Source organism: Chironomus tepperi, unplaced genomic scaffold (assembly GCF_022539635.2).
Source record: "Chironomus tepperi strain 1889 unplaced genomic scaffold, CSIRO-AGI_Ctep_v1 contig_244, whole genome shotgun sequence".
Taxonomy (NCBI): Eukaryota; Metazoa; Arthropoda; class Insecta; order Diptera; family Chironomidae; genus Chironomus; species Chironomus tepperi.
Genome location: NW_027226366.1, coordinates 975,971 through 996,185, shown reverse-complemented (window position 1 = coordinate 996,185; position 20,215 = coordinate 975,971). Strand labels below are relative to the sequence as shown.

The 20,215-nt window shown below is 32.0% G+C and overlaps 1 protein-coding gene across 3 annotated transcripts in view; it reads right to left on the bottom strand.

The window, feature by feature from the left end:
* Window positions 1-215: 215 nt before the first annotated feature.
* Window positions 216-20,215, bottom strand: part of LOC139091282 (serine-rich adhesin for platelets) — a 38,739-nt gene continuing 18,739 nt past the window's right edge. For all 3 annotated transcript variants that reach the window (XM_070641283.1, XM_070641284.1, XM_070641285.1), the window contains exons 3-6: window positions 6,783-7,107; window positions 6,287-6,524; window positions 5,526-5,688; window positions 216-5,414 (exon numbers count right to left, since the gene is read on the bottom strand). In XM_070641283.1, the coding sequence (XP_070497384.1) occupies window positions 2,775-5,414; window positions 5,526-5,688; window positions 6,287-6,524; window positions 6,783-7,107 (3,366 nt within the window). In that variant the 3' untranslated portion in view covers window positions 216-2,774. The remainder of the gene's footprint in view (window positions 5,415-5,525; window positions 5,689-6,286; window positions 6,525-6,782; window positions 7,108-20,215) is intronic.

Sequence of the window (20,215 nt, the reverse complement as noted above, 5' to 3'; positions counted from 1 at the left end):
GAATTCAAAGTTATTTCAAGCGTTAACTAAAAGATGCATCCAAAAACTACCAGCTTGCCGTAGAAAATGCAGAGCTGCAGTTTTTGGCACCCTAGAAATACCAACGGTCAAAAAATATTTGAATTTATAACCGAAAAATTTTTTTGAATTTTTAAAGACCAAAAAATATTTGAACTTTTAACGTTCAAAAACTATTTGAATTTTCAACGGTCAAAATATACAAATTTGAATTTGTAACGAAAAAGTCAAAAGAATTTAATTATAAATTAAAGTAAATCCAACACCGCTACCTAATTCAAATCATTTTTTTAAAGCCAAAATGACCACAGCCAGATTTTATCCCCATAAATAAATAAAGAATATGAAAAGCTCACACACAAAAAAATACGACGAAGGAAGACCTCAGTTTAAGTACAAAGTCTTTTTTATGTATTATAAATATTATCGTATTCCTAAAATATGAATTTACTTATTATCGAAAAGGGACATAAAAATATTATGGTTTAAAGCAGTGCTGTTCAAACTTTATTGTATCATGGGACACCTTGGTGACCGAAATCGCTAAAAACATGCGGCAGAGCTTGACGTCAACTCGAATTTTGTATGAAAAAGTCGATTCAAGTTTACCTGACTTCATCGACAATTTGAGTCGACATCAAGCTCTGGCATGCGATTCATGACATTCCCCAAAAAGACACACTGGTGTCACAGCACACAGTTTGAACAGCATTGCCATAAAGGAACGAAAGAAAGCAAAAATAAAGTATAAAGTTCGTAATTCCTATCATCTTTATGACGTCTTTCTTTTTCCTTTCTTCCGCATCGTTATTTAAATTCAGCCTGAGAATTTCACTCTATGTCCATATATATATTCAGAGGCCTCACCACTCATATCCAAATCTCTTTTGCTCGTGTGTTAAAAATTAATCCAAAATGACCTTTTGCCTTTATTAGTTATTTATGAGTAGCAAAGATGAATTTGTGTTCCTTTTGTTATGAGTTTAGTCTGTAATTTATTAATAAAATCATCATCATTATGAATGATGAACAGGAGATAGGCTTGAAAGTTTAAGTCAGAGTGTGGCCGACTCAAATTCAAGTTCAAACTCAACTTATTTCAAAATAAAAATTTACGTTACGAAGAAAATTAAAAATAACGGTCAAAAAAAATTTGAATTTTTGAAAAAATTAACGGTTTTTTTTGAGACATCCACACTCTGGTTTAAGTACAGCTCAAAATTGTCATTAAAATTCTGTTAGTTTTGATTACTTTTTTTAGCGCATTTCTCAGATTCTGTAATTATGCATTTGATTGCGGTTTGTCAAGTCATCAAACCACAAAAGCCATTTACTGTTAATTATGTCACATTTTCAAATTCCACACACAAATATTTTGTTGGATGTAATTCATAGACTTAATATCAAAATTCGTTCAATCAATTCCTATCTACCCTTTAAGACTCTAACTGCTTTTATTTTTTTGCTTCTATCTTATCGATTTTTTCATCTCGTTCTCGAGTGCTTAATCTATATTTCATGCAAAAAATAGATCAGCAAAATTGAAGGAAAAATAGAAGTGCGTGTGTAGGGGTTAATAATGGAAAAAAAGCTTATGTTTGGGTTGATTATTGTAATATTTTTAATGGGAACATTTTGACTCAATGAGACGTAATAGAAAATATTTCTGTGCTTTAAAACTCAAACTTAAATACAAGGAAAATTCGTTCCAGATTGGTGCAAAGGAAATGGTTCGTCTGAAGCCATATTTTGGATGGTAAAACCTCATTTAAGGTTTAACATCGTTTTGGGGAGTCTAGGTTGGTTGAAAGTAGTACGGGATAGTTGAAGCAGTACGGGATAGTTTAGGATAGTATGGGTTAATTGAAGCACCGTTTAGGGCAGTAAAAGCTAATTGAAATCCAAATTCGGATATTATTGGTTAGTTAAAGCCCAATTTAGAGTAGTTTGGGTTACGTGGGTCACCGCTTCAAGGTGTACATGTAGGTTGACACCCCGTTTCGGGGTAGTAAGGGTTGGTAGAACCGAAACCTCGTTTCGGATAGCATGAGTTGGTTGAAGCCCTGTATAGAATAGTATAGGATGCCTTAACACCGATTCAAGCAATATGAGAGAGGTAAAACCTTATTTTGGGTAGTATGAGTAGGTTAACACCCCGTTTCGGGATAGCATAGGCTGTAAACTACCACATCTAACTACAATTTTGCTTTAAACTGCAGAAGCCTCTTCAATATTGGACATAATGGAAATCATCAAAATATATGCAAATACCCATGGAATATGACACTCAATAATCTATATTTAGGGTTATTCCCCATCCTAGCACATTCTCTGGCAACACTCCAGACTCTAAAATCCCCCAAAAATCAATAAACTGCAATCATCTCCTTATGTCCCAATCATAATAATATCAGTTAAAAAGTAATTACAAAACCTAACCTAATCATCAAAAGAAATGCGCTTTAGACTCCCTTATCTCCTAATTTAACTTTTAAACTTGTCAGTTTTTATTTCCTAAAGAAGTTTTATTTTTTTAAAGTTTCCTTCTTTTAAATTTATCATTATTGCTGTTATGCTTAGTGGTATGCAATAAAGTGCTTGTCCCAAAAAGGTAGCACAAACTTTTTTTTTTATTTTTTTTTTTTATTTCCCAAAAGAGTTTTTAACTTTCCTTTAGGCTGAATCTGTTGTATTTCCTTTAGTTTGAGATAAAATTCCAATTTTTCATGCGATTCCCAAATGTCCCACAAAAGTATCTATGAATCAAATGACATTGATGCTTTAACGACTGTTTCTAAGTTTCGTGTCTCACTTGATGTTTGACTGTTTGATGCTATTTTAAATCTTGGATTAAAATTACGTATGCCTGAATTTGATTTAACAGGCATTAATGTGACAAGTGATGGAGTTGTGGATATAAATTTTCTTGTTATTGGTGATGATGCTAACGATAAAATTTCTTCATATTGTGTTGGATCTACAGCTTCAACTTCAGCCTGTCCCATCACTGTCTCCGATGACAATTCATAACCTCTTGTGGGGTCACTTGATACTTTTGTGACTGCTCGTGATGTTGTCGATGACATAGGTGTTGGTGACTTCTTTGAGGTTTTTGTGGTTGCTCGTGTAACATATTGTCGTGTTGTACTACCCAAATTCTTTCTCGTCGATGGAATTGCTGTCGTTCTCAACTGATTATTGTTATTAGCATTTTGCTTGATTTTATTCTGTGTATATTGTGAGAATGGTGGCACTTTACTTGCAACATCTGGCTTTATACCCAATTTAGCTGCTAGCGTATCAAAAATCGATGACAATTGCTGCAAATTTCCTTTATCTACAGTCTGATTGGCTTTCAAATCATCTAAATGTGTAACATGTGATGCTGTTTGAGAATTTTCCACAATTACCGCCTGTAGAGTTTCATTAAAGACTTTCTTTGTGAGACTCATTTCACTGCTATTATTTGTACGAGTGCCATTGACAAACTCCCATTTTGAAATGGATGGAAAGAGCTGCGGTTCCGAGATGATACTAGCACTATTACTACTCGTTGTACTTTTAACAAATGGCATTGGGGTGTATTTGACAGTATCCACCTCGACAAATGTGGTTGTGGGTTTAATCGTTGTAAAGCCACTAACATCATTAAATGTTGTTGTTGCTGTTGCCAATTCAAATGTCAACGTAGACAATGGTGTCTTATAAGTTGTAGTTTCATCAGATATATCCACTAATGAATGCGATGAATTTTGCTTCATTTGCATTATGAAATTTTTCATATTTAAAAAGTTTAATTTCGATGTCGTTGTCAAAATTTTCTCATCTTCAGCACCGCCATCTGACGTTGCCACTTCATCATAAGCATTCTCGTTCGTGTCATCATCATTCTCGCCATCTTCATCATCTGACACAATTCTTGATTCTAGCACGTCGTCTTGTGTTTTGTTTAATGTCACGTTATTATTATCTAGCAGCTCTTGGAAAATGTCATCGAGACTTGTGTCCGTATCTGTGTCATTTTTCGTCATTTCTACAACAGATTGTACTGCTGCATCATTTGTAGCATTCATATTTGATTGCACAACTTCATCACTACTAATTGTTGTTGTTGTAACGTTCGTGCTGCTACTGCTACTGCTGTTATCATGCTTCTTTGCAATCACACCACCACCCAAATGCTCAAATTTATTCTCATCGTAATTGACATTTGACGTATCAATCATTAATTTTTTATTATCATTCAGCATTTCCATTTGTGATGATTGTTCTGGATTACTAACTTCCTCGCTTATGTCAATCTTATTTATAGGCAATGGATATGGTTTAACATCAGCAATACCAAGTTTTTCTATCTCTAAACTACCCGCTGAGAAATCGGGATTGTAGAAGCTTTGATATGAAATCGATTCACCGCTGTCTTTGACCGGATATGTAGCATCAGGATCAACAAACTTGTTACGATATATGACATTCTCAATTGGTTTTGGATTGAATGGACTTCGATATGGTGGCATTTCAGTGCTTAACGACGATAACGATGATGATGATGACGATAATGTGGATTCAGATGTGTGAGCAGCAGTAGGTAAATGTTGTGTTTTTACTTGTTCCGGTGATGGATTGATTGGACGCCATGGTTCATTATCCAAAATTGGTGCGCTTGTAAAAAGACTAACATCCAATTTTGGCAAATCTTTATTATTGATTTGACTTTCGATGTCACTACTTCCAACATACTCATGTGGTGCATTTGTAGTCATTTGCAATGTTGTTGATGTTGCCATAATACTTTCCGTCACTATTTCTCCTGCTGCCGATTTTATTGTCTCACCGCTCTTGTTTGTCTTTTCAATTTTTGCCGTCACTGGCGATTCCTTTACTTTTTGTTGCTTTTGCAAATTTTTCTGATGTTGCAAAAACATTTCCACAATATTTTCAGCTTTTGCTGTCGTACTCGCCATCGTTGTTGTTGTTGTTATTATTTTTTTTGTTGTTTGTGTCGTTGTTGAACTTGAAGTCGAATGTCCACTAGACTTTACTTTGATTGACGATGCGGGACTAATATAGAATGGCTTTAGTGTATTTGGCGTTAACGATGCAGTCGATGCAGGACGCGCATTCGCACGTTTTTGTGATATATCCGCATCCGTTTTTGTAATTTCAAATGAACCTTGTATAACTGGTAAATTTTCCGTATCAATGTCACTTTCCTGTAGTGGCTTTGGGGTCATTTTAGGCTTACTTCCACCCCTTGTCGCATGAGGCGTTTGGGTTGATGTTTTAAGTTTCGACTTTTCAGCTGTCGTACCATTAACTTTTCTGGTTGACATTTGTAAATCATCCAATGGAATTACCGTTGTGGGCATTAATGTTGTCAATATATCTTGTGACTGCTGTGAATTGAGATTGGAACAGCATGAATGAAAAAAAAAGAAGGAAAAAAGAATTTGTCGTGAGCTTAAAATTGAATTATTGAAGCTTGTGCAGAAAAATTTTAATTTTACCTGTTCATATATAAATGCAGCTTTCTGCAAAATTTCAGGATCAAGTTGTCGCTTAATTTCAATTGTGTCAATATCGATTTTCATATTACGATGTGTTGAATCAGAAATTCCCGTTTCGCTTATGAATGCATTTTTAATATGCTCCTCGACATTCGTTATTGTCCTGAAAAGAAAGAGAGAACATTTATACAAAATTTGCTTGCTTGATGCCAGTACATATATGCATGCTATGCGATTAATTTTATGCCTAAAAATTTGTCATAAATCAATCTTTTTTGAGCATTTTTTTATGAAAATTAATTTTCTGATTTTTTAAGGTTAGGAAAATTTATTAGACCAGAACGCTCTTCTGAATGGATGGGTGACAGCTACTCTTGATGGATTTATTGAGTCTTATTTTGGACAAATATGGAATAAAATTTGAATTTATCATATTTTAGTTTTGGTAAATTCAAAGAAATGAAAATTGCTTGTTTTTCTTCATTTTTACTGTACTGGATCTTGAAATTACTAAATATTGAGTACCTTAGCACTTAAAGAACGATAATAAGACAAGTTTTAAGTTAATTTGAATGTTTAATTCCAAAAAAATTCAATTTAAACAATTTGTAAACAAAGATTTTCAAAAAATTCAGCCGAAAAATTCAAAAAAATAATTTAACGGTTTTTAACGTCAATCCAGACTACTTAGATTTGAGATAAAAAAAAAGTCACAATTAATATTCACAAAATTTATTTAATAATTTTTATTTGTAACTCACATTTGTATTTTCCTCATGTCCAAATAAATACGAAAGCTCAATTGGATGTCTGGCCCATTTCCAAAACTATTTATATCGGTTTTAGCAACATTAAAATTTCCATGTTCCAATGACGTTTCGATAAATTTGGTGTAAAAAGCAGCTTTCTGTCGAAATATTGGTGTTTGGTTATATTTCAACTGTGATACCCATATATCGCCCTTTGCGATCCGAAATGAACAATCGAAAACGAGCATCGCTATAAATGAGAGAAGAAGAGATGACTTTAATATTATAAATTACAGTCTATAGCCGATACATATGCAATGGCATGAGAACAATAAAAACTAAATGAAATGAATAATTATTTCAATTTCCATCTTTTTTTTGCCGTGTGGGACATTGGAAGTCGAGTCTGTGTTTCATGTCTTCAGAGCATATGTGTCGGCAAAAAGGTGAAAAAAAGGAAGTTGAAAAATGTTGTAGATTGTTTCCATATGTCCACTGTCTTACTTACATTCGGTTGAATCCGATTTGAATGTACTGAAATAGAATGCTAAGCCTGCGACTGATAATACTGCCAATAGGACAATGAAAGCAGCTGACATGATGAGAATCGAAAACGATCGAATATTTATTCGTTTTTTAGAGTAAACTGATGGTGATAGATGACCAGTATCGCGCCATAAACCCCATGATGTATATCCGTAATGGCTACTTAAACTAACATCCGATGGATATGAATATTTGTATTTTGAGATATTGGGCTGATGTGAATAATGACTACCAAAAAGTGATCGTCGACTCATTGTGTTGTGATAGGATGCATATTCATTTGTCGTCTATGGATACATACACATGGAATGAAAAACAAAAAAAAAATAGAAATGTTTGTATATAAAAAAAGGACATAGATAAACAAAAGAGGATATAAGCATGAGATATGTGTACAAAATGCGCAATATTCATCTAAAGTATGGATATTATTTCATAACGCAGTGTTTATGGCATTAGCTGATGTCAGCATAAAAGAAATGTGTCAACTAAAAAAAACTAAGTTTACTTTAATACTTTTCCTACCATAACAATAGTACACAACCATCCTTGTCTGGGTATGCTCACTCAACTCATTTTCCTATCGGTTATGGTAAGGAAATTATTTGTTGGAATTGATGGATTAAGTGCATTTGATGCATTTTTGTAAGTATGGAATGGCTGTGATATTGATTTAACAAAGGATGCATTGATAAAGTGTCGAAGTACGTTCAATGTTAAGATCAACAAGGATCTATTAATGAGTATCATTGAAGCAGAGCATATGAACGATTAACAAGTCTCAGACCTACTTAAAGTGACTGATAATCAATGGGAAGCAACCAGATGGAGCAAGTTTTAGTTTGGAAATTAGAGTTACTAATACAGGTTTGATGTAATGCACATCTGATGAAATGCAGTTCTGATTTAATACAGTTACTTAGTCACTATTCTCTAGTCTCTTTCTGACTTAGTCTAATTTGTTCCTATAAAGTTCAGTCTTAAATACATCAATTTTACTCAAAACCAATTGTAATCCAAAAATCGCAGTAATCTTTGACAAGAAAAATCACAAAAAACACAATTATCTGAATCAAATCAACAATTTAACTCTAAAATTGGATTTAAACCGAATTTCAACCCTCAAACTGCCTTACTCAAACCTAACAAGATGACATACAAGCGGCTAATGCCAAAATCAAAAAGGACGCGAGCAATTTTAATAATTGTTTCAATTTTATTTTTGGTTTTATTGACTTGGCTATATTTCAATAAACCAGCTGCTGTTAATTGCTACCTTGATAAAAATTGGGATGATGGAAAAAGTTTGGATGAAATTAGTGACAATAAATTATCAAGAAAATTGTTTACATCAGCTTCCCGTAATGTATTTTTTCACGAAACGTCATGCATTGAAGACGGAATTGTGAGATTGAATCCGAGGCAAGCATGTGCTATAGAGTCAACTGGTAGGTGATATTTAGACAAAGATCCATAAGGCTACATGGTGTTTGAAGTTCTAATCAGATTCCATAGCCTACTTTGAGTCACTCTGGACCACTAACTCTTTCCTTATTCATTTAAGCACTAATGAACCCTGACTATACCATCCACGTCCTGTTCACATCAGATGTCGGATTCAGAAACACCTCAAGAATGCCAATAATTGATGCCTTACTTTCGTACCCAAATGTTCATATAAATCACTTAAACTTAACTAAATATGCACAAAATACTCCATTAGAAGATTGGATAAAGACGGATAAGCTTTTTAGTTCAAAATATGTGGTTTCTCATACAAGTGATGTGCTGAGGTTCCTGTCATTGTATAAATATGGTGGCACTTATTTGGATATGGGTAAGAAATGCTCATTAAAACTGCTTCAAGCTTTAACAGACGTCTTTCCTCCTTTTGAATAGATATTGTCATGCTGAAGCCACTAAACTCATTAGAATCCTTCAACTACGCAACATCAGAGAGTCTTGACTTAGTTAATGTCGCAATTGTCCACATGGATGGCAAATCAGGCTTCGATATAGCAGAAAAGTGCATCATGGATTTGAAGAAAAATTTCGATGGAAATCTCTTTGTAAATAATGGACCTGGAGTCATGACAAGAGTTGCAAATGAGATTTGTGGAACTAAGGATATTGATAAAATGATCAACGAGAATGTATGTCCAAATTTTCGAGTGCTGCCTAAAGATTTGTGCTACGCGATTCCATGGCAAGAATTTGAAAAGTTCTTTAAGGAAGAACATTTGAATGAGACACTTAGTCGATTGTCAGGATCACTAATAGCTCATGTATGGAATAAGCTCTCAAAAGACATTCCTTTGTCGAAGGATGACAATGTTGCATACATTCATCTTGCAAAGCAGTATTGTCCAAAAACATTCAATGCTTGTGATCAATTTTGACTGGATCTGGTGAATTATTCAATGATGACTTAGTGACTTAATGCTTATACAGTTAGTAAATATATGTTATCTGTGCCATTTTTGCTCTTAAATGAGTCTATTTTTTACACTCTTTTATTTTTATTAATTTATTTTATTGTGACTAGTCGCTGACTCAGTGTTGACTCAGTCAAAATATGAATTTTAACAAAATTTCCAAAATATTCCGAATTTATTTCACGACGAGTTAAAAGGAACTAAATGAAAATTGAGTAAACAAGCGAATTCAGATTTGAGAACCGTACAAATAATTTGTAAGGTTTTGAACTTTTTGAATTTTAAAAAGCCGTTAAAAATCTCTTTGATTTTGATTTTTAATCCTCGATTAACATAAGACCAAAATGAGCTTTTTGGAATTAGCATTTCCTTAAATAAAAGTTAAAATAATATTTTGACCAACTTATCAACATACAGCATACAGCACAAAAAAAGGCTGTGTAAAGAGCAAGAATAATACTTCAATGGATGTGTACGATGAAGTTTCGCATGAACATTTATGGAATGAAGTAAAATTCCTCTATTTTATGGTTTTAAAACTACAAAAATGTTTATATGCATATTCGTCTCCGTATGGTATATATTATATTAAAAAATATACATATCAATATAGCTAACAAGCGAATGTACAACGGGGCTTACATTCCATAAGCCTTTTGCATATTCAGAACCCAAAAAAAACTCTACGTATACTCATGTGGCAAGTCGTGGATATTTAATTTGTTGATTTAAATGATTTAAATAATTTATCTGTTTATAAGTTACCAACTTGTTTCTTGTTTTTTTTACCTCTGGTGCCTTTTATGCATTATTTTTTGGCATTGCGTTCTGTACTCATTATTTAATATCGTGATAACAATATGCAAATACAGTAAAATTACATTTTGTGATATATATTTTGCTCCCCGTGTACCGTTGGGCTGGCTTTTTTTATTATGAGTACTTCCATCCCTTCTTTCCATCCATCCAGTTTTAATGACGACTTTTTTGCCATCATTTCTCATAAATTTTTAAAAACTTCATTGCTCTAAAAAATATATATATATAACTACTTCTGTATGCATACCATTTCTGATGAAAATGAACTACATTTTATATTAAAATTACATCATTAATAATTAATGATATTTAAAGAAAAGTTTTCATTGCTAGTAATGTGTAATTAGATATATGTATGATGATGATGATGATGCTGATGATGTTTATGACTATTTTATGAAATTAACTTAAATATTTACAACAAAGGATTTTTTATTATTGTTAACAATTTTCTATGGCAATTTTCCAGCTTTTGTGATTTATTAAAATGTAATGAAGTAATTTAATCAACTTTTTTTTAAAAAACATTTGACTAAGATAGAGTTTCTCAGAGGAACTTTCGCATGATGTGAATATTCTAAAGTAATTACATACGTAACTTTTGAAAGTTTTTCTGTGGAAACTTTATTAGATAATTTAGTAAGCGTTGAATTTTGCAAAAATATAAATTAAATTGGAAATGAGTTGGATTATGAACGTATTATGGCTGGATTATGAAGCTGAGATAATTGCCAAAGGAATTTAACAACTGAAAGTTTCTAAGTAAATAGAATAAATTAGTTTTGCAATGTTATTTTAATACAAATTTATCTGTTTTAAAGTTTCTTCCTTGAAATCTAATTTTCAACGGTTTTTAAGTTTTTAAAAGTTAGACTTTCGTTAAGTTTGACGAAACAGCTAACTTCACGTCAAACTTTCATTGTTTTGAAAATTGAAAATTGCTCAAATCATTGAAAATTCACAGAAATACACAAATATAACTGGAATTAACAAACGAATTAAACTAGAAGAAGCATAAACTCATAAACATGGTAAGTAGCAATAAACAGTTAGCATTAAATTTAGATAATTAGTTTTTAAATTTGTTTTCTTTTATTTGCGCTTGTAAAAATCATTCAATTTTAATGAGAAACTATAAATTTACAACCATTTTTTGAAATCAATTCTGTAATTTAAATTTACAACTGTCATTCTCGCCATAAATCTGATTTTATCATCAAAAACATAAAATGACACAGAAATGTAATTTTAAATGTAAATATTTAATAAAATATTCAAAATGCAATAAATAAATTAAGCACATAGAATTTAATTTGTTAGTGTTAAAAATTAGCATAGAACTCATTCATTTGACAAATTAACAGTAAATTATTAATGCTTTCAATTTAAATCTCATTTTAGCGCGTAAATATTAGTCATTCATTAATAAAATATAGTTTCAATCAATTTTTAAAAATCTCCTTTTTTAAAAAATAATTTTATCAAATATTTTTTGTGTGCACAATTCAATTATTGCTTCGGTTCCTCTCACACTCAATATAAAAAATAAAAATTGAAACAAATGAGAACTGAAGTCCTTTAGTAAAATAAATATAAAAAATAAATTGTTGATAATAACTAATGCCTTTATATTGAAGTAGAAAAAATGAGAAAAAAAAGTTATTGGCTATTTTCCAGCAGTTGCAATTGGAATGATAATATGATAGCAAACATTTTTAGTTTTGAAATCGATTGCGCCAGTTGCAACACTAAGCATTTTTTCATTCCTATATATCTATATAGGAATGTGTGCATTATTGAATTTTCTAAATTGATAAAACATAACATGCCAATGATGCATGTTTGACATTCAAATTGACAATGCTTTTTGAGTTCATGTACAATTGTCGTACAACTGTATGTACATTCTGTTGTGTCCTCCCCAGTTGTACATTTTTTTTAATCTATCCATTTCATTCATTATTCGTTATTATTTTTAAATTGAATCATTATTGATTACATTACGCTTTATGAATTTTGAATTCTCAGTCGCTATTTTACTCAATTTATAAGCATTAATATGCAATATGGGTTAAGTGGCATGTGCACTTACTGGATAAAATAGTTATTGTCTATTTCCTTTTCTAGCTGACTCTAGATTTTTTCAATTGTATTGTTCGATGGATTTTTCAAAAAAGTAGTGAACTTGTAGTCAATAATGCAACTATAACTACGTGTGTATATTCTTAATCTTTTCATATTTTTGAAAAGGTTTTAAATTGATTTTAGTATCGGAACTGAGAATCATGGTTTCAAAATTATATAATTTGGCATTAAGGTAGCAATTTAATTCTTATTTCAAACCAGTGCCTTTGCCTACAGTTAGAATACGGAGAAGGAGACTATGGAATGGCGACAGTGATCGTTGCTCAAGTTCTTGACCCGAGCAGCACAATGCTGAAAACCACATTGTTTGCTATGAAAATGGTTTAGAATTCGACGTTACGATGCCATCAGGGCAACTTCGCGTCCTTTCGTTAATACGGTGACCTAGCTGTGCCTTTACGAACACAGTGTTGTGTTCTATTGATTCCAGTGACTTTTGGGCGTCAAAAGCTCTTTGGCATAGAATATGTATGTGTATGTGTATTCGACCAAACAGTCTATATGTTAATCTAGGTTTCAATAAACTTAGGCTTATGTTTCCATCTACTATGGCAGTGTTGTCCAAACTTTGTTATACTAAGGTAAACCTTGGTGATAAGCCACGATAAGAAAAATACAAAGTTTGGAAAACACTGTATTGTGGCTATAACGTTTAAATGGAGTAAAAAGAGGTATACGCCAAGGGATGCTCTAGCTTTAGTACTACAATGGTATATCTTTAGTCAAATTTAATGAAAGAATACAAATATTCACTCTGGATTACCCATAGAGTTCAAATTCCCCATATTTTGAACGAAACCGTTCTACCAATTTGTTAAAATTTCAAGCTATGCAAACCACTCCCAATAATTTAAAGCAGTTACAGCTACCAAACATCTGCAATAAATCTAACATTAATTTTAATATCTGTAAAATTCAATAGCACATTATCAGTTGTTATTGTCCAACATTCTCTCTCTTTGCCTCATAATTATCCATAATATCCACTACAATAGAGTATAGAGCATCTTAAAGAGCTCAAATAATGAAAGTTAATAAGATTAAGAATAACTTTCTTTTTCATCAAATTAAAAACATAGTTCCAATGAATAATTAAAAGCAATTGAACTGACAACAACCATAAAATACAATGGATATAAAACAACAAGAGAGAATTTAAAAGTAGACAGGAGAGATTCGTACATAACCTATTAAATGAACCGTTTCATTTATTGACAAATAAGCAAAAAGAAGTAAAAAAAATTAATACAAAAAAAGAAGAAAAAATCTTTAGTCGATTAAGTGAGAATTGCGCATTTCCAGCTGAGTAACAGCTGTTAAGTGAGTAATTATAAACTCCGAAAATTTAATTTCGATATAAGTATCCATTAAAATGTACATATATGCATGGAAATAGATGTTGAGCCTATAACATTAAAAAAAAATCTATAATGTAATTAAGCGACTGCATGTGACGCAATGTTTGTTGGATCATCATGAAGGTGGTGCCTTTTTGTGTACATAACGGTATATACCTTATGCTTAATTGATATCATAAAGTTGAAAGAAAATTACTGTCTAAAATAACTGCTGATTATCATGGATGGAAGCGAGTGCAGATGACGTTTTGTGAAATTACAAGGTCCATTTCTTGTCGGAAAGCATATTTTTAGCTTGAGATTCTTCGTACTCGATTTGCATAAAGTTTTTGTAAGTTGTGGGCGATGACTGTGGATCTAAAAATATTAAAAATGCTATAATTCTTATTACATAGCCCCGGTGCATGATTGAAAATCGAAACTGTAAAAAAAAGTCTCAATTCAATACTTTTTAATATTTTTACTTGGAGCTTGGGAGACAAGAATGAACAAACAAGTCTAAAAATATGAGAGATCAATGTCTGAACTCTTCAAACAACATTTTGTGTAACGATAGGAAAGTCATAAAACAAACCCCAAAGGTCTAACTGATTTACAGTTTGCAGAGTTGTTGTATGAGTGACTGTCTAAGGGATGTTATGGATTATAATTGATCTGTATAGCTAGAGAAGGAATTAAGCAAGTTTGAGTGTCTGAACCTGATATTTTAATTGATTTTCGTTAGTGATTGATCTTAATGACTGTAAATAACTCGTACAGCACAGCTTGTCCAAAAGAATACCGTTTTGTCGCTGTATTAACGGCAAGCCGCGAAGTTGCCCTAAAGGAACCACTCAGGTAGATAAACTTATGATCCAAATCTTAATCAGCACACATTGAACTTTCTTAAATTTGACATAAACGATAGACAATTCCTAATTACTGGAAATAGCCATCACCAATCAAATCACAATCACCATCCCTGTCCATCCCATACAAGCAAGTCATCTCCTCATACAATTAATTCACTATCAAGCTATTGGAAGTAGACTCTTCCGCCAGACAAAATGAAAAAATGAATCCAGCAATTCTCAAATTCCCCGATGAAAAACACTAGTAAGATATATAACATAGCACAGTTGATTGAACACAATCAGCAACTGAACAGAATTTTTTTTATTCCTCTATGTTTTTTAAAGGAACTGAAAGAATAGATAAAAGTTTGACAGCTTTTGTATTTTTTTTTACAGATTTCTTTACAATTTATGCTCGTTCCGATTGGTTTCATTATATAAATTTTCCGATTTAGTCAACCTTAACTTTGCTTTGTGCCTTTTTTTGCTATTTTTTGTGACTATTGTTACTTTACTGTCTGCTGTGCATATGATGTGGTTGGTTACTTGTGATGTCGTTGATTCTGGTGGACATTAGAGTTGTGAATTGAAGCTTATGTTCAAATAGACTAAGAATGAAGCTTAGCTTTAGACATGGTCTTCTCAAAAACTGTGCTTCATTCTTAAAGCTTACTCATATTTAAAGCTACGATTCATTCATAAAGCTTGGTCTTGTGAAAAGCTACGCTTCATATTATAATTGATCGCGTTCAAAGTAGTGCTCTATTTTGAAATCAAATCATTTTTTAAAGCTTCGCTTCAAATCTGATTCATGTCTAAAGCAACGATTTATTCTCGAAGCATTGATCAAATTTAAAGCAATGCTTCATTCTTGAAGTTTGCTTCTATTTACTAAAATAATATCATTTAGACAAGTTTGTAGTTGTTCTTAATTTTCTGTGATGTCCTTAAGAACTGCTGAAATCTAAATTCCCAGTGGACGTCATTTGCAGATGACCCAGCCTCATATATTTATTTTTCCCATACATTCTCTTTACGAATTGTTGAAAATAAAGCTTTTTTTTATATATTCATGATGATGATGATGATGCGAGGGAGGAGTTGGAGTCGGATGATAACATTAATGCATTCATGCATGCGTTGTTGTGAATAATATTCAGGTTGGTAGGTCAGAGAATAAATATATGAGATAATTATAATCATCATTATTGAATTCATACGTGAATTATTTAAATTCTCTTCATATTCAAATACCTCACAAAGAGAGTCAGGTATTTCATAATAGAATGGAATAAGAATGAAGGTAGTTCCGATTGTCGAAAGCATAGTATAGCATAGCGAAAAATATAATATAACTGAACATTTTTATTATTCTTTATATTTATTGTTTACTGTATGGAATGAGAAAATAATATAAAAAGATAATCGTGAAAGAATTAAAACTGATTAAGAACGCCGCGAGAATAATTAATGAGTTGTTTATTTGTGGCTATTCCTATAGCCACGAAAAAACATTCTCTTGTCGGTCATAAACAATGGCTAAAAATGTTATAAAAATCTGTTTCCAGCAGCTTTAGAAACGTAAATTATTGTTCATTGTGTGCGATGATGACGTGATGAATCGTTGAGAAAAACGCAAGTATTAAGGAAAAAGAAAAAGTCAAACAGCGAACAACATTCCACTCCCATCTTTTCTTACACCTCCTCATGTCCCATAATCCAGCATTGAACTTGACATTACGCAATATAAACATGTGTGTGCACTGATTCTTAGCTCATTAAATCCAACAAACTTAACTCAACTCTTTTCTGTTTTTCAATTATGTATTTTTTTGTTTTTTTGTGTGTTGCCGCTACTTTATGTGTACACAGAGATTCGTACATAACATTGGTTGCCGTTAGGCAAAAAAAAAATAAAGAACAATGGATATTAGTCACGACAAACGACAGCCTTTCTATAGCAATGAAACATTTAACATTAATTAATTATGTTTTTTATATGAAAAAATAAACAGCAATGTTAAATGTGTTGACGGTACGAAGAAAAAAAGAACTAAGAATTCATGTGCAAATAGAACACATTTTCATATGCAAATTAAGTGATGTTGATATCCAAAGAACAGGCGTCAAACTGAATATTGCGAGAAGTCAATTAGTTTCTTCTTGAAAAATCAATTTTTCAACATTATTAAATATTTTTTTTTTCTCGTGAGCCTTTTTCTGACATTGCATATATTAACATTGAATTTGTCAACATTCTCACTTCTTTATGTTACTAAGCCCTCACGGCAGAACACACGAACAATGGTTGACTCCAGTCATTAATAATATTCTTTGACATTTATGAATGAAATACTTTTTTAAAGTTTATTCCAAATATCCACGTGATAACAGCATAAAATGGAAATGCCTTACATTTAAAGCATGAAAAATTAATACACAACGACGTTCGAGTGAAGAAAATAGGAGCTTTTTTTTGTTTATTCTTAACTGATTTATATTATAAATGAAAAAGGCATCAGTGTAGGTTTTAAAGAGAAATTCTTTAAGCTATAAATATGAAGATTTTTGCTATTTTTTTGTGTATAAAAAATTTATAATTCTTCGCTGAGAATGTAAACAGACTGTGGAAAAATTATAATTACTTGATTTTATTAAAGGGGGTTGTTTTAAAAATGATGTCAATTGAAATTGGAACTTACTTTCATATTACTTTTAATCCAAAAGTATGGCTAGGATGTATATCAATTTTAGCAAATTAGGAGTAATGTTTTTAATTAGCGGAGAGGGCCGAGTGGGAGAGTGTCGGTTTCCTACATCAACGATATGGGTTCGATCCCAGAGAAAGCCAAGTCAGAATTTGGGAGATTTTTCAATGTTTCTAACAGAAATGACAGTAATTTGGGATTACGGACTTCAATAGTCCAAAAAAATGGTTCTATTCTAGTCTGGACTTTCCACACATTTCCATGAAGTCCGTCGTAGTGTAGGCGACTTCATATTGAAGTCCGGACAACTCTGGTTTTTAGTCACACAAATCCGTCTAGTGCCATTCGCAAGACTCAAATTATGCTGTGTATATTGCATTGGCATACCTAATGTCATGTAATTGTTCAGAGCTATAAAGATCAATCCCGCCATTTCTGATAAAGATCATATCGTCTAGATGTCATTGCACCTAACAATAAACCTGACCATCATTGACGAACAACCCCTACAATTCTGATAATAGATACAAATCCGAGATAGTCGAGGGTGGATGTTTTCTGATGTTACAATAACCTCCGGATCTTTATAAACAGACTCAGATTCCTCAAACATTAAAATTTTCAAAATATTAAATTTCAGGAAACCAAAGAATTCTTATTAAGCTCTATTTTTAAAGAATCTGAATATCTATTTTCAACATTTATAGATTAAATTACAATTTTTATTCATTGAATAAAATCACGGCAGAAAAAGTTTGTCTACGTCACATCAGCAACGTGATTCTGACATGTATGACGTATTTACTTACAGTTCGCAGTTTACCGACCACAAATTGAGTTTATTCTGGTTAATTTAATGGAAATTTTATTTGGCAAAGTCAAATAGATGAATTTAATTTTGCTAAATGTCAGTGATTAAGAATTTTTGTTGTTCTGTTTTTAGTTAATTCAAAGGTTTTGAAGTGAAAATGTCATGATGGGGTGTTACTTGGGATGCCGTGGGCAATCTGATGATTCATTTGGTATTTTTCTAAATTTGTTTGGCAAAAAGGTGTCAAATACAAGTTGAATCTGGTTTTATTCCGATCTGATCCTACCTTGGTGCCAGATTATATCCATATTGTGCTAACTGGCCTGCCCAACCTATATAGTGGGAATACGTCGTAACCAAGTCATTCAAACTGATTTACCCTGCAATATACCCGAGTTACAATATGAATTGTGCAAGATTTCGTACAGAAAATCATCCAGATATTAGTATATCCTTGTTTCCCTAGTAGTAAGGGCGCATTATGAGCCAAAGACCTCAAAACTGCAACCAACAAACTAACAGAGTTTCGTAACAAGAACGGTGAAATTGAAAAAGAACTTCGAAAATTAGGCATGACCTGGGATTGAACCCAGGACCTTTGGAACGTAAGGCCAACGCTCTACCATTTAGACCACTGATACCTCAACTTGTACAAACTGCATTAATGAATCTATCCAATATAAAGCATTCTTAAAACAATCTCATCACCAAAAATCCCCAAATCTGAGATATACCGCTCGGGTGACTCAGTTACGTGCTTTTATTATACTCAACAACATAAAAATACGCACATCAAAAAAACTTTTTTTTTTCGACAAAATTGTTTCCCGAAAATGTTTTTTTTCTCCCCTTTCTATGGACTATAATAAGCCTATGAATCACGTAAAAAGTTTATCTAAAGCAATTTATCGATATGAACCACATATTTATGCTATTCGGAATTACCATCTACACGAAAATCAATTCATGTCATTAAGCTCTTGTAGCTTTTTATTTTTTATAATTGCAAACATCGTCAATCTTATCACACTTTTCTCCATTTGAATTAAATTGATTGTAAAATGGGAATGTGAACAAAATGGAAACGACTGATGTAATCTTATCCGTTCCTGTTTGATAAATGCGCTTTGCTTCTCTCTCATTTACTATTTTTTTTATCATCATTGTTAGACTTTTTTATTTTGTGTGTTTGATTGCTTGTGTCTTCCTCATACCATTCCCTACCTATTTAACATTCATCTATTAATGTTATCACAGCAGTATATTAGAGTGAAATGGGGGTGAATAGAATGAAACACGCAAAATATGTGAAATGTCACATGAAACTACATGCGATATGTCACTGGCAAAAGTGATGATAAAAGCTTGAAACGTTTTCTTCCTTCTTTTTATTCCATTTCTTATTCTTATTCTCATTTTCTTGCTGTTTATTTCTTCATTCTTCCCTTGAGTGAAAAATCACATCGCACTAAAATAAAAGTAGAAAATTGATATGTTATTGAGTTTCACGACAGAGAGAAACAGAGGATAGGAATTGAATTTATATTAAGTTTCAGGTTATCATTGTTATTGAGATGTTTTCATATACGTAGACACCCAGATAACTACAGTCTATTTATTTTCATTTCAACTTTATACGTCTGTTATTAAGGGATGTTTATTGCTTGATTCCGAGTAGTGCTGAACATAACGAGAAGAAAATAAAAATGAAAAAAAATCAAGGCTGATGAACGAACTTCCATGCTTTTTTTCTGATGATGTGGTGGGGGATAAATTGTGTTTTTTGGTGTTCCCTAGTGGACAGGCATGATTTATGAACATATATTTGGGGAATAAAGATGGAAAATTAAACTTTACTTTGATGGAATTTCTTTTGTTGTGTGGGGTGAAATAGTTTATTTGACAATCCGCTCAATTAGTATGAGTTTGACAAGGGTTGATCACATACTGTCGTAATCTTGATTCTAAGGATTTGGGGAATTTTAATTGACTTTTTAGAATTTCCAATTTGTTTACTTTATCCAAATATAACTTAGAAAATCACGTTTAGTTTTCCCGCTCTTTTGAAGATTTGTTTACAAACATTTTAGAATCTCAAAAATATCAATATTTTGAATTTTTGGAATATTTACGCTGATTTACGAAAGTAATAAGATTAATTTAGCTTTGCTCACACTTTCTACACATTTTAACATCAATTTAATAAATCATAGGCAAGAATTGAGGCTGTAATTGACTCACAAAATCTCCAAGTGGAAATGTAAACAAACCAATTTTCGAAATTGC